General features: G+C 42.2%; 1 protein-coding gene across 1 annotated transcript in view; it reads right to left on the bottom strand.

Moving 5' to 3' along the window:
- p3h2 (prolyl 3-hydroxylase 2) overlaps nt 1-15,368 on the bottom strand; it is a 183,150-nt gene extending 167,782 nt beyond the window's left edge. Inside the window, exon 1 of the mRNA XM_034179881.1 lies at nt 14,802-15,368. Within this exon, the coding sequence (XP_034035772.1) occupies nt 14,802-15,209 (408 nt within the window). The 5' untranslated portion in view covers nt 15,210-15,368. The remainder of the gene's footprint in view (nt 1-14,801) is intronic.
- Nucleotides 15,369-15,766: the final 398 nt, after the last annotated feature.

Below are 15,766 nucleotides of genomic sequence, written 5' to 3'. Positions count from 1 at the left end.
AGTTTTATCACACAGCACAATGCCACAGATGTCGCAAGATTTGAGGGAGCGTGCAGTTGGCATGCTGACAGCAGGAATGTCAACCAGAGCTGTTGCTCGTGTATTGAATGTTCATTTCTCTACCATAAGCCGTCTCCAAAGGCGTTTCAGAGAATTTGGCAGTACATCCAACCAGCCTCACAACCGCAGACCACGTGTAACCACACCAGCCCAGGACCTCCACATCCAGCATGTTCACCTCCAAGATCGTCTGAGACCAGCCACTCGAACAGCTGCTGAAACAATCGGTTTGCATAACCAAAGAATTTCTGCACAAACTGTCAGAAACCGTCTCAGGGAAGCTCATCTGCATGCTCGTCGTCCTCATCGGGGTCTCGACCTGACTCCAGTTCGTCGTCGTAACCAACTTGAGTGGGCAAATGCTCACATTCGCTGGCGTTTGGCACGTTGGAGAGGTGTTCTCTTCACGGATGATGCGAAGGAGATGTGTTGCACTGCATGAGGCAAATGGTGGTCACACCAGATACTGACTGGTATCCCCCCCCCAATAAAACAAAACTGCACCTTTCAGAGTGGCCTTTTATTGTGGGCAGTCTAAGGCACACCTGTGCACTAATCATGGTGTCTAATCAGCATCTTGATATGGCACACCTGTGAGGTGGGATGGATTATCTCAGCAAAGGAGAAGTGCTCACTATCACAGATTTCGACTGGTTTGTGAACAATATTTGAGGGAAATGGTGATATTGTGTATGTGGAAAAAGTTTTAGATCTTTGAGTTCATCTCAAACAAAATGGGAGCAAAACCAAAAGTGTTGCGTTTATATTTTTGTTGAATATAGCTCCATAACATTTGAAGCTACATCAAATCTGATGACACCTTACTGAATCAGTACAGATTCAGCTACAATTTGGTGTTAGTTGTGCATCTCTAGCTTCATTTGTCACCTCACACTGACACATTTTCTATTTTCCCTATATTTTTTGCATATTCTGGATCACCAGATCTGGAATCCGGATCCGATCATCACCAAACTATGTTGTTTGATAGAACATTTGACTATGTTACACCCTATTTTTTTTCAAGCCTTTCTGCCTTGTTTTTGTGGAGTTAGAAACTAGAATGTCAAAATTCCCCCATCCCGCAATGGTGAAGAATCCTTTAAAAAATTCCTTGATCCGGATCATGATCCAGATCACCACTACAATTTAATCACTTGTTCCTCTTGTCATTTCCAACCACTCCACAAAATTTCATCAAAATCCGTTCAAAACTTTTTGAGTTATCCTGCTGACAAACAGACAAACAAACAAACTCGACCGAAAACATAACCTCCTTGGCGGAGGTAAAAAAAAAAATAAAGTTGTGTTGAGTATGACAACGCTTGTTCATGTACGAGGTCTCTTAGATAATAAACCGACCCTTTTATTTTTTTTTTTAACTATATGGATTTGAATGACATGCGATTACACCAATCATGCTTGAACCCTCGTGCGCATGCGTGAGTTTTTTCACGCGTGTCGGTGACGTCATTTCCCTGTGGGCAGGCCTTGAGTGAGATGTGGTCCCGCCCTCTCGGCTGAATTCCTTTGTTTCACACGCTGCTCGAGACGGCGCGCGTTGCTTTATCAAAAATTTTTCTGGACCTGTGAGGAATATCCGAGTGGACACTATTCGAGAAATTAAGCTGGTTTTCTGTGAAAAGTTTAACGGCTGATGAGAGATTATGGGGTGTTTCGGTCGGTGTAAGGACTTCCCACGGAGCGGGACATCCTGCAGCGCTTCCAGGCACTGTCGTCGGCCTGTTTCGAGCTTAAAACATCCTAATTTAAGGCTTAATTCACCCAGGACATCGTGAGAGAACAGAGAAGATTCAGAAGAGGCCGGCATGAGGAATTTATGCGGACATTCCACTGTTTAAGGACATTTTTTTAATGAAAGACGTACGCGCAAATTCGCCGAGTCGTTTCCGTGACGACTCGGCAAATCTGTGTGCGCCGCGACAGGAAAAACACCTCCGTGTTGAAAACCATTTGTAGAATTCAGGCGGCTTTTAATGGCTTTCAACAAGTGAGTAACTGAGAAATTGTTTAACAGCTTGGGCATGTTCCAACTTGCCCGTTAAGATTTCCAACGGAGGTGTTTTTCCTGCCGCGACCCCCCGCGGTCGGGTCCAGCCCGACATGCGACTCTGCCCGCACGTTCTTTCATTACAAAATGACCGTTAACAATGGAATGTCCGAATAAACTCCTCATGCCAACTTCTTCTGAAAGTTCTCTGTTCTCTGACGACTTACTGCGTCAACAGAGCCTGAAATGTGGAAGTTTTCAACTTGAAATGGCGAGACGCTGCCGCCTCGAAGCGCAGATCGCCGTCAGGCGCCGTGGACCGTCCTTAAAGCGACACTACCAGACCAAAATCTCTCATCAGCCGTTAAAATTTTTACCGAAAACCAGCTGAATTTATTGAATGGTGTCCACTCAGTTGTGCCTTACAGTTTTGAAAAAATTTTTATCAAACAAAGCAACAGTCTCTGAGCCATTCCTAAACAATGAAAAAAATCGCCGAGCGGGTGGACGACTCCTCACTCAAAGACTGCCCACAGGCAAATGACGTAACCGACAGGCGTGAAAAAACTCTCGCATGCCCACGAGGGTTCAAGCATGTCTGATGTAATCACACGTGATTCAAATCCATATGGTTTTTGAAAAAATAATAAGGTCGGATACTTTTCTAATAGACCTCGTATACTTAGTAGTTCATAATTTCCTACTACACTGAATGTCAATTCTAAAGCTGTTCTGTTATTCCAGGGGTGGCCAAGTTCGGTCCTCGAGAGCCACATTCCTGACACTCTTAGTTGTCTCCCTGCTCCAACACATCTGAATCCAATGAAAGACTTGTTAGCAGACTTTTAATGAGCCTTTCATTGGATTCAGGTGTGTTGGAGCAGGGAGACAACTAAGAGTGTCAGGAATGTGGCTCTTGAGGACCGAACTTGGCCACCCCGTGTTATTCATTCATACACTTAAGAATGTTCATGTTCTGAGTTCATAAAAAACTTGTTCTGTAAATAGTTCTCTTACTTTTGTGATCAAAAACATTGATTGGAATCTCAATTTTGAGGCTGTTCTGTAAATAGCTTTCAAATAAACAATAAATATAGCAACTTCTGATCAATCCATATCAATTTCAGACTTACAATAATGTACTGATTTAAGCCCCAGCCATTCCACGTTAAACCACGCCCGCTTCCAGTTTAGGCCCCGCCCACTACAAGTACAGATACGGATACAGATAATTTAGATGGTTGAACAGATACAGATAGTGGTGTACTCGCTCATCCCTAGTAAACACAGTTGTTTGACAATAGGTTGCTTCACACAATCACTACCCATGAGTGAAAAAAAGTTTTTGTGTTATTATTCATATTCTCTGAAAAATGGCCATTAAAAAAAATCTAAAATTCTACCAGGGTATGTAAAATTTTGAGCACAACTGTGAAATAAATGCAAATTTCTCAGGCATTTTTTTGACTGTAGGAAGAAACCTCAAGCCAGACTTAGAGGGGTGACCATTCTATCAATAACACAAAAATAAAATAAAATAAAAAAAAATATTGCATAAACAAAGTAAAACAAAGAAATGGCAAATATGCTAGACAGAAATGATGGAACTAAACATCTAGGTACTTATAAAAGCCAGGGATCATATGAATCAGTTAGTCCAAACAATGAAGCAGTAAATATCATGGGCTTGTAAAGAGTGTTTCATAGTCAGCCCAGTTCTGTAGGTTCACTGGATTTGACATCAAACCATTGCATGGCACGTCCCCTAACCACCACCTTGCTCCAGTTGCAGTCCAACAAAGGCAAAGCTACCTGGTCTCTTTGAAAGATATTAGTGGTACCACTGGAATGGCTTTGTGTCAAATGAATGGTTACTTATGCCTGGTTCACACAGCAAGATAATTATGCCGGTGTCCCCTTCCAACAATCTTAAGGATGCCCCAATTATCGTGATGGCCCTAAAGATAATCTTATCAGATATTCCTGCTGTGTGTGGTGTATTAAGAGTGCTCTAGTCTGCTCGGAAGGACATCGGGACCGCTCAGACAGCAAATCATCGATATTCAACATGTTGGATTGTCTTGGTCTGATATCCCAGCGTGTTGGGTGTGACCCGAGCACAAACGAGCAGTCTGCTGAATGTGACATGTAGCCAATCAAAAAGCGAGGTGACAGACACACGGAGGGGAATCCAAAATTAAAACAGCTGTCATGACGCACCAGAAAGTCCGGTGCTCGTGATGTCTCCACTCCTTTAACCAACACCTTTTCTTTTTGTATCATTTTTTTCTCCGTTAGAAATAGTCCACAAACTATCTCAGTTGCGTCTTCCTCGTCCACCATGTTTGTTTATTCCGAAGTCATGTTTAATCTCGAGAGGTTTTGCAAGATTTCCTGTCTGGCCTGGGAATGTTCGTGTTTGGTGTGTTGTCTTTACCATGTGGCTGCACTCCACATACTGTACATCCAAAACTGTTAGATCTATGATTTTTTTAAATCACCATGTGTGGAGTCTCTCAGGTATTGAAAACCTACAGACAATTTTACAATCTTGCCGTGTGAACTAGGCATTAGAGCGATTCGGATGCGGAATATCACTTGCATTATGGGGGAACATCAGTTATGACATTCTGGCCATGTGGCGCATTTCTCTGGTCATCATCCAGCACGCAGGTACCTCAGTGCTGAAGACTCCAGGGACTGGAGAAGGTCAAGTGGACCCTCACATTTCACTTGGATGGATACTTTCAAGAGATGGAGATGGGAAAGTTGGTCTGCCTGGGTGGTTACCATCTAGGAGCCAGGGCGGTCGTGTACTGTGACATTCTGAAATCTCAACTGATCCAAATCAAAGCTGTGAAAGGACAAAAAGCTACAAACCTTTCATGCCTCATTTCACCAGAAAACTACTGAGAAAACCTCTTTAAAACATGCTGAGTGTTCTCCCCAGAATAAATGAGCCTTCCTGTACCCTTTACCCCCATCAACAGTTTGCATGCCTCCTGCATTCCACTTCCTAGGAGTCCAGGACAGAAGCGAGCACAAATTATGGCTGATGTCTGTGCAGGATGATCTGTGGAGTGGATACAGGATACCTAAAAAAAAAAAACAACCTGAGGAACATTTTCCTCTGAGTGGCCTCAAAGGTCGGCCTTAAATCAGTGCCAACAACTCTGCCAAAGCCAAACGTGGGCTGAGACAACAAGTTCTGTATATTCAGAGTGACTGAACTGGATTGTGTGAACAAACATTTTGCAAGATAAAAAGTGAAGAACACTGGAATGATCAGTGTGCACCGGCTGTTTCCACTCCCTATATTTAGAAAGTACAGCAAACTGTGTACAGAGGTTCTGTTCAAAGGGTATATAACCTGAAAATGGCTAAAGGTGGCCTATTTTTGTATTTTGTTCCACAGTAAGTCAACACACTCATTCAGACGCAAGAGAAAGTTCCTGCAAATACAGTTTTCCTTGTGTGGATGGTGTCACACTTCACTTTGGCATAAACATCTTCAATATGCAGCCTGGAAAATAGCTGATAAAATGATAAGGTGACAGATGGAATTGCCTTCTCTTCTTTTACGCCTGGTGCAGCCAACTCATTGTTTAAGTCACTAGTGAAGCTGAGCAGATGTCTGGCAAATGAGGCTTTTTCCATCCAGGCATTGATTTCTCACATCAGACACCCAGGAGACTTTGGCCTCGCTGATAATCACCAAACACACACAACAACAACACAGCCAGAAATTTCTGGGCACACATGCAAGCACAAAGAAAGTGCAGTAGCGACAAATAATACTCCATCCAACACTTCAATAACTGCAGCACAGAAACCCCCACGTGTACACATACACACACACGCATGCACATGATGTTCACCAGCTGGTTGGATCTGGATGCGGAATCGTCATCCAAATCTTTCTTCATGTGACAAGGGCTTAGGTGATCCTCCATAAATTAGGAATTTACTGTAGTCACAAAGTGGTCACTGTGAAAAATATCTCAGTTTCATGAAGTGTGCACATAAATTAAAGAGCCATCACATTCTGAGTAACGCAAGCCTGCAGACAGCAGTGCATGAAAAGGTCACCTCCCAGTTTCATCGCAGGTTATGCCTCCATAAGCTGCTGTCTCATCTCAGGAAAACAAAACGCTGCACTGTTCAGCCAGCCCCGCCTCCAGTCCTTTAAATCGGTAATCAGGGTAAAACTGATATTGGTTTGTACTGCCACAGCCTGCACCCAAAACCATCCACTCGGTTCTAGTCACATAGAAGGTCTTTGGGACAGCAAAGTACTACAATACACCAATGCACAGTTAGAGGAGCATTTTTAGGTAGTGAAACATGAAACAGACATATCTAGATATTTGAAAGACTGTGCAGCATCTGCCTTAAATCACTTTTATCCCAATTTTAACAGTGATCCTATTTTGAAGTGATTTGAAATGTTTTAAAACCATTTAAGACTTGGTTTCAGTCTGGCTAAAGTACAATGCATAATTCAATGGTAGTGGGTTTACAATCAGAGTAAAGTTTTAATAGTAAGCTAATATATGACCAGATTTTGCTGTCATCGTAATTCTGTTATGGTAGAATTGCCCAAATAAATGTTAAACCGTGTGATGCTAACGATATGCCACTTTAGCACATTTGTAGTGTGCTTTATCCCAGATATTGCCTGTTTGTTCTACCAATTCACCCTTCGGAGGGCCCAGGGTCAAGCATCAGCCCACCCCGTTTTTTGGAGAAAGTTGGTTAAGTGCCCACCCGAAATTCAAACAAATTACAAGGGACAGTTATGGAATGAGAAAAGAACAAAAAACCAACAACAACATAAACAATTGAGTCATTTGTGATTCTTTTTTTTAATTATTATTATTTGTGATGAAATCAGACATTTTATTGAACTGGGGTTCCTGATGAACATAATATTGGCCATGCTCGTGCATCAGCGCACCCCCTGTTCAGGCAGAATTTCACAGAATTTCACCTGGGTGCTCCGACGAGCGTCTACGGTAGTTACTTTTTGAAAGTTTTAAACAGGTCTTACACCAGATATGAATCTATACTGAACTCATTTAAAATGTGTTAAAATGTTTAACATCTGGTAAATATATGAACACACTAATCATCCCCCTTCCATGATCACTCTGCAAAAAGAATAATGCATCATGCACGTTACATTTGGCTTTGTAGTTGAGTAAAAGCAGCCAATCCTCTCTCTGTGCCTGTACTGGTCCACCCCCTAATGATCACCAGCAGATGACAAAAAAAAAAAAACATAATTTGCGATCAAGCTCACAGTAACTCTGCTATGAGCTCTGTCAAAATAAAGCAATTAATTAAAATATGCTCATTTTCCATTCCAACATTCCTAACTGCAGTTCAAACTGATGTGAGAGCTCCCAAATATTGGGAACAGTCATTTCCCCCATACTGCAGGACCTGCTGTTGTGCTTGGCCAATTCTGCCGTTTTCTGCCTCACTAAGCCAAAAAGTAGTCATAAAACAGATCACAACATGAATGCACAGGGGAACGAACACACACACACACACAAAAGAGTTCATGTCAATCATCGAAGTAGAAAACTGCACTCAAGCCACAAGATCTCTGCTGTGTGAAAATCAGATCAGCGCGGAAGGAAAGGAAAAGACAAATCAAACTGCAGTTATCTATAATCACACAATTCTAAACAGAAATTTGAACCAGTGGATTGGGTCCAGCATGAAGGTGCCAACATACTCATTACGGAGCATCATGTCATCTCCTTTTATCACAACCATCATGGAACACATCTGACCATAAACATTTACAGACAGGTGACAAATTAAAGAAAAAACCAACATCTTAATGATCTACAGCAGTGGTTCTCAACACGTTCCTCAAGTACCACCTAACTTACAGATTTTCCATCTTTCTTACTTGGCGTGTGTCCAAATCAGCCAAGTCTCAGACTTTATTTTCGTGCTCCATCACGAAAATGGGGTGTTTTTTGGGGTGCATTTTTTAAATTTTGCTATTTATAAGCCTCCCCCATCTCCGAACTCTAACCATAACCATAATGTAAGTGTCTCCCTTCCCCTAACCCTAACCCCCCCAGATGCCCCCTCTGACCCACATTTCGTGCCCCATCACGAAATGAATTTGTGCCCCGGTCACAAAAAGCGCCCCATTTTCGTGATGTCACAATTTTATTCAGTCTCTTAATTAATCATGGTTGTTAGTGGCTTAACATGAATTACCCCAGAAGAGCTGGGGTGCAGTAGAACTTATGTGGCCGGTTTGGCCGGCTGACTCGTAAGTCCACAAATGTATTGCACAAATGTACTGCAAATGTATTTTTTTGTGACATCTACAAAATGAGAAGAAGAAAACCTGCTGGAGAAGATGTTGCTCCAGAACTTTGATCTGAAATCTGTCGAGTGTCACAGATCAGTGGAGGCAACAACAACTCAGTCGGCTGGTAACTACTATAGTGTTTGTTTAATGCCTGCTATAGGTGTCACTCTTTGAAGCAAAGCAAACAAACAACAGGAAAATAAAATATTTGCCAGCCTAAATGGTGCGAGAACTGTGGATACGAGCAGCTGTCTACGCAAAGGGAACAGTTAGTGTCTGTCTTCAACACACCCAAAGGTAGCATTATGTCAACGGCTGTCAACTAGAGGGTGTGTAATGTGGAATTTTTAAACGCTGGAGGAATGTTATTTATTTTCAAAAACGCTACTAAGTGCCCCACAAAAAAAGGAAAAAAAGTGCTTTTTCACATTCAGTCTTTCGCCAACTGTAACAGACCAGTTCCCTTTCCGCTTACCTGTGGCAATGTCAACATCAACTCTCTTGGCCAGGAGACGCAAAACAACACCAGGGAAGCAGAAAATAAAGACCTGCTAAATCAATCAAGAGAGTTTCTGGTTTGTTTGGGAAGAAAAACAGAATATTTCATTCTTTTTCCACACAGATGGAGGAGAAATCAAAGGCTAACAATTCTCTACGATCCCGTGTGCAGGCTCACGTCTAGATGGGAGCATTGCTATGTGTGAGCGCATCAGCGCGGCTCACTGATGGTTTCTCTGCTGATCCAGAAGAAAACCGAACAAACCATTTATCCACAGACCGTAAAGTGACCTTAAAATAACCTCCCACCACTTCTGAGCACTGGAAGCTGTGTGTCACCAACAGTGCAATCAGGGGGGCTGTGGAAATCGGCAGGTTCTCGGGGGTCATGTGAGGAGAAGGTGCTCTCAGGATTTGCTATCTATATCACAATTTTCTAAGGCCCAAACCTGTATGTCTGCAGGTCAGTCTAGTCAGGTTTATATAACGGCTGAGTGGATCCTTGTCATTTGATTGGTGCTTTGTATGTCACATGACATGGATTAATTCATCCCATTTGTGTTGCATTGCATTTAGAGTGCGGCTTGGTTCTATTTAGAGTGCAAATTTGGTTCCATACGTTTGGTACCATTGCACTTTCCCGTGCAAACGCGCACGCACGCGCGTGTGTCCTCGTGCACTCGCACACACGTGATCACGCGTGCATGTTGTGCACGCGTGCGCATTGTGTGCGCGTGCACATGCGCACGACTCTCCCAAGACATAATTTGATTGAGCTAACTGAGACTGCTAATTCACAAACACACACACACACACACACACACACACACACACACACACACACACACAAAACAAATCCACTCTGCTGCCTGGAGGATGTGAGCAGGAAGAAAGAAAGAAAAGTTGGACTCATTTCTGACAGTTTTTTTTTTTTGCTGCACTGAGGACATGCACAGTCGGCCGAGCCGGTTGCGTGTGTGCGTGCACGCGGTGGGGACAACTACACGATGATTTCATTGAGCTAACTGATGCTGCTACACACACACAAAATCCACTCCGCTGTAAGCTGTCTGGATGCATGATGACCTGTTCACTTGCAACACTGATGTGATTTTTGGCTGGACTGAGGAACTACACAAAGTGTTTTATTTTTATTTTTATTATTATTTTTTTTTTTTTTTTATGGAAGTCTGAAGTCAGTGTGCAGTATCACTGGACTACACGTTAAAGTGAAACACCAAAATGTAAGTCCCCTTTTCTGTTGTTTATAAATTAATAAAATATCAAATGACAAGGATCTATTTTAGCTGTTATATAAAACAAATAATGAATGTTTGTTTATGAGTTCAATGGTATGAATATTTCATGAGGTGAAAGCTGGAACATACCATTCAACGAGGCGAACTGTATACTAGTCAATCTGTCCAGAGAAAAACTCAAAACCCACACAGTTAGATTGTCTCTTTTTTCAGGCAACAAGCAAAATTACCAGAAAATGTGCGGTAATATTTTTCGAAGTAGAATTCTAACTCGAAGTATGTTTTGTTAGACGCACCTCATAAATCCCATTGGTCACAATGAAGACACTCATCTGATACCAAAGCTAGCCTGTTAGTATCGTGCTTTATGCAGACTGTATATACTGGACAAACCCTGTGTGACATCACCCATAGATTTTTTTTATGGAACTAAAGAACAGCCCATATGAAACCCATGATGGAAGTCGGTGACTCAGTGTGTAACAAAAGAACCTTGAACACGCCCCTCTCTTCAAATCCAAAACAGCTTAGCTAACAGGCTAACCTCAGTGTGGGTGTTTATTATTAAAATCATATTTTTGAGGACTGTGCAGTGGTTGTCTTAACAGCTTGCTTTGATGTGGGCATAAAAGGTTATGAGCCGCTTGTTTGCACTTAACGAATCAGGCTACCAATATCAGCTAAAAGTGCTAGCGCTGTTAGCATTCAACACTAAATAAGACAAGAATTTAACTCAGTGCGAATATTGCAGCAAGTACGTCTTAGATAATCCTTTAGGAAATTTCACCACTTAACGTCCTATTATTCCTGGTGTTTGTAATAAATGCTTCAAATGACACACAGCCCTCCACAACAGCTAGCAGTCACAATGAGCCGACACTGAGTGAGCAACACAGTGAGCGTTGGGATCAGCTCAGCCACTGTCACTCAAAGCAGCCACACCCCCAATTATATACTATATCTTTATGGCTTAAAACATCTTAAAGTAAGAATAAAATCCACCCCCCTGTACAGTTGCAACGGAGGTGGAAACTATCTATAGAGACCAAAACTGGTTTCGTACCAGTCTATGAACATGTTTAGCATCGCTAGCAAGTTGTCAACCTCACATTAGCCATATTAACACTGTTATGTGACATTCATTAAAATCACATTATGTGACACTAGAGAAATTTCAAGACGTGAATGATTAAATCCACCGTGAATGCTTTAAGGTGCTTCCATCAGTCAGGTCCTCAACCAACACAATTAGCTATTTTTTAAGGAAGTGGCTATTCGCACGGCCGCCGTGTCCATAACTCTATTTTGCTATTCGCACGGCAACACTCTTGTGGCAAAAAACTTGGAACTACTTGTATAAACAAACATACTGCATTAAATGAGAGTTATGGACACGACTGCCGTTTAAATAGAGTCGGCCTTTTGCCACCAGAGTCTTGCTGTGCGAACAGCGAAATGACAGTTATGGACACGCCCGAATAAAAAAAAATCATGAAAATCGAAAAATATTAAAGGAGTTATGACTATGACATCTTGAAAGCAGTATGTTTGTTTATACAAGTAGTTCCAAGTTTTGCCACCAGAGTCTTGCCGTGCGAATAGCCAAATGAGAGTTATGGACACGGCCGCCGTGCGAATAGCCACGACCATTTTTAAGCATGTTATAAATCCCATTGCTCACAATGGAGGCACTCAGCTCATGCTAATGCGAGGGGTAATGACAGTGTCTTGCTGTGAGGTAACAGTGCTAACCGCTAAGCCCTGTGCTCTCTAGGAGATTTGACATACTTCATTAATTTTTTAGTTCATTAAATTTAAAAAATGTGTGAAAATACATATTTTAAATATATTTTACCTCAGTGTATTTTGGCTAGATTACAATGGATTTATCCATGGGGATTTTAGCTAGTTATGGATATTACTCAATACAAGCTCAATCTGAACCCAATTAACCTCCAAAAGAACAGTTTTGCTGCAGTAAATACTTCTTACTGCATGAATCAATGAAGTACATCTCCTCAGGCTCCATCTAGAAGTCAGCAATAATAAGAAGGAAACTTGTTTTGTTCTTCCATGTCATTCAAAAGAATTATATGCATAATATTTGCAGGATAAACAAAGATAAAGATCCCAAAGCCGGTATGAACGGCTCCTGTGGGACACATTCAACATGTCTCTAAGAACGTTTTGTCCTCAGCTCTGTTTTATCTCTGTGGGACTCGTCCCACACCCACTGCTAAAGAAATTCACAGCCAAAACACAAACTTCATGTGATAATGTGGAGGAAATATCTTAAAGCTCAATCGGTGGATGAATAGACAAGACTGAGACATGACGTCACACAAAAGCACACCTGACTAGTCTTTAGAGTCCGCGTTTTGTACTTAGTCTTCAGCAGGCACGGTGTCAATACTGGAAGCCAAATGAGATAGGAAGAAAGAAAAGAAATGATTGCAGCAGCCACAATAGAAAATCCCATAAACATTTGCTCAAATATAGAGGCAGCAAACAAAGCAGAGCTAAAAACCAAGTGCACCTGTCTGTTAACAGTTAAAGCTGAATGTGAACATTTTCACAGGCAAGGTCGCAAAAAATTCCCACTAGTGTTGGAAAACAAATGTTCAGGAAAGGGCATTTCTTGATCCTTGACACACTTGATCCTGGAGTATCAAAAGTGAACTATTTAATTATTTAAAAAAGAAAATGAAATGATTATAGTATACACAACATATGTTAAATACACAGGCTCATCTAAAAAAAAAGTGAATATCTTGGAAAAAGTTCAATATTTTTTGTCAGTTATTTCAGAAAGTGAAAATATTATATATTCCAGAGGTGGGACGAAGTCACAAACCAGCAAGTCATTCTCAAGTCAGTAATCGGCAAGTCTCAAGTCAAGTCTCAAGTCATCATGACCACCAATTGTTTGCAAGATGACTTGAGACTTGCCGATTCATGACTTGAGAATGACTCGACAGTGACATCGTCCCACCTCTGCTATATTCTAATCTAGGCTCATTACATATAAAATCAAATGTTTCAAGCATATTTAAAATGACTTTTTGATACTTATGGCCTACAACTCCAAAAATACAGTAAATAAATGAATAAAAAATAAAAATCTCAAAACATTACAGTTTTTCATTTCAAGTTTATGTAACTTGCTATTTCTACAGTTTGGTCTGGTTCCGTAGACACAACCATAATCAGGGGGAAAACTGCTGACTTGATGGACACACTGACAAACTCCGCAAGGAGGTTAAGCCACAGATGGTCACTGCTGAAAGGGCTGGCTGTTCACAGAACACTGTATCAAAGCATATTCATGGAAGGTTGACTGGAAGGGAAAAGTGTGGTCGGAAAAGATGAATAAGCAACAGGAACATTCACAGTCTTTAGAAGACTATCAAGGAAAGCCAACTGAAGAACTTGAGGGAGCTTCACAAGGAGGGGACAGAGTGTCGGTGCATCAAGACGCAACACACACAGACATGTCCAGGAAATGGGCTATAAGTGTCACATTCCAAGTGTCAAGCCACTAGTAAATCAGAGACAATGTCAGAAGCCTCTTACCTGGGCTAAGGGAAAAAAAGTACTCACTGGTGGTCACTCACTCAGTGGTCAGTGGTCCAAAGTCCTCTTTTCAAATTAAAGTAAGCTTTGCATTTTCTGTGGAAATCAAGGTCCCAGGGCCTGGAGGAAGGGTAGGAAGGCACAGAATCCAAGATGCTTGAAGTCCAGTGTGAGGTTTCCACAGTCAGTTATGATTGAGGGAGCTAGATCATGCTGGTGTTGGTCCAGTGTTTTATCAAATCCAAAGTCAAAGCAGCCATTTACCAGGAGATTTTAGAGCACTTCATGCTTCTATCTGCTGACAAGCTTATGAAGACAATGATTTATTTTCCAGCAGGACTTGGCACCTGCCCACACTGCCAAAACTGTGCTCCTAACTGTTTTGGTAACTATGTTATTATTGTACTTGCGTGGCCAAGCCAACTGGCCTGACTTGAACCCCACAGACTCTCTGTGGAATATTATTGAGAGGAAGATGAGAGACACCAGAACCAACAATAGAGATGAGTTGAAGGCCACCATCAAAGCAACCAAGCCTTCGATAACACCTCAACAGTGCCACAGGCTGATCGCCTCCATGTCACGCCGAACTGAAGCAGGAATTCATGCAAAAGCACCCCAACCAAGTATTGAGTGAATAAATGATCAGACTTTTGAGAAGTTCAACTTTTATGTTGATATGGATCTGTACACCATCATTCTAAATATTAAAATTTTAAAATGCTTGAAACATTTTAGTTTATAGAATATTTTAAAATTTTACTTTCTGACAAGTGACAAAAAACATGGAACTTTCCCATGATATTGTCATTTTCTGAGATGCACCTGTATGTGATGAGAAGAAAAAGGCAGACATACTGTACAAGAGACCAAGTGGAAGGTTGGTAAGGTCAGGACCACTCAGTGTGCACCGGCTGTGCACCCCATGTGACTGACTACTTCAAAATCACCGTTGCTGTTAATCTCTGCATTATAAGTGATCCTGCTGAAAACTTTTAAAATTCTCTCCTCCTTTTCATCATCATCAGTAAACTGAACCCAACCATGTCCTCCTTCCTACCTTGTGATAGGCCATCTGCAGATAGTTGTAGGGGATCCGCCTGTTGAAGTCCTGCACGACGTCCTCGCTCACCTTGTGCAAGGACTGTGTGCCCACTTTCTCCTCGATGCATTTGTTCGTGCACGCGGCCCTGCGGAGAACCACGTCGAAGAAGCCGAGATCTGAGAAGGTTTCCTCAAACACATGCTGATCGCTGCACATCAGCCGGCAGCGCACTTTGGCGCGCCGGACCTGCGCGTAACTGGAGAGCGCGCCCTCCATGTGGCGCACTACGCTTTCATAGTCGCCGTTGTAAAACGCCTGCACCGCGCTGTCGTACAAAAGGTCGACAGGCTGCAGAGAAGCGGCGACCTGCGAGGATAATAAGAGAAGTGACAGGACAGCAGCCCGGGAGAAGATTCCATCCATCCCGTCAGACCGAGTGCAGCCAGTGACGCAGCGCAGACAGCAGAGGAAAGCGCTTTAAGTCCATCTACACGCTGCTGCTGCTGCTGGACGATCAGGACAGGCGTCAGGGCGCAAATAAGCCTGTTGTAGTCGGGGACACATTTTGTTCTGGCTCCGCTCCGGATCCGGTAACTCCTCCCCTCCAAACAAATGAACGTTTTCCTCCCTGGAAGCCCCGCAGGAGTCCTCCAGGGAGCCCCGCTCCACCACTGCCTTCGTCACCTTTCTTATTGCTTTTTAGTGGCAATTAAACAGCAAAACTTTGCTTTTTAAACAACTTATGACAGCGATATGGACAAAATTTTAGATATATTAGACACTCCCCTTCAGATCACTGATTTGAACAAATTGGACACAATGACGCACAACAAAGCAAACAAACAAATAACGGGAATAAGTAAAAACTTAGAAAAAATCTCAACATTTTTTTTGAAATGTTGAGATACGAACCAATTCTCCTCAGTGGGAACCAGACATTTAGAGGGATTTGTCGCCCCCTAGAGTTGTTTTTAAGTTTT

The sequence above is a fragment of the Thalassophryne amazonica genome, chromosome 10, assembly GCF_902500255.1.
Source record: "Thalassophryne amazonica chromosome 10, fThaAma1.1, whole genome shotgun sequence".
Taxonomy (NCBI): domain Eukaryota; kingdom Metazoa; phylum Chordata; class Actinopteri; order Batrachoidiformes; family Batrachoididae; genus Thalassophryne; species Thalassophryne amazonica.
The sequence above is the reverse complement of the archived record's forward strand: the minus strand, read 5'-3'. Positions and strand labels throughout refer to the sequence as shown.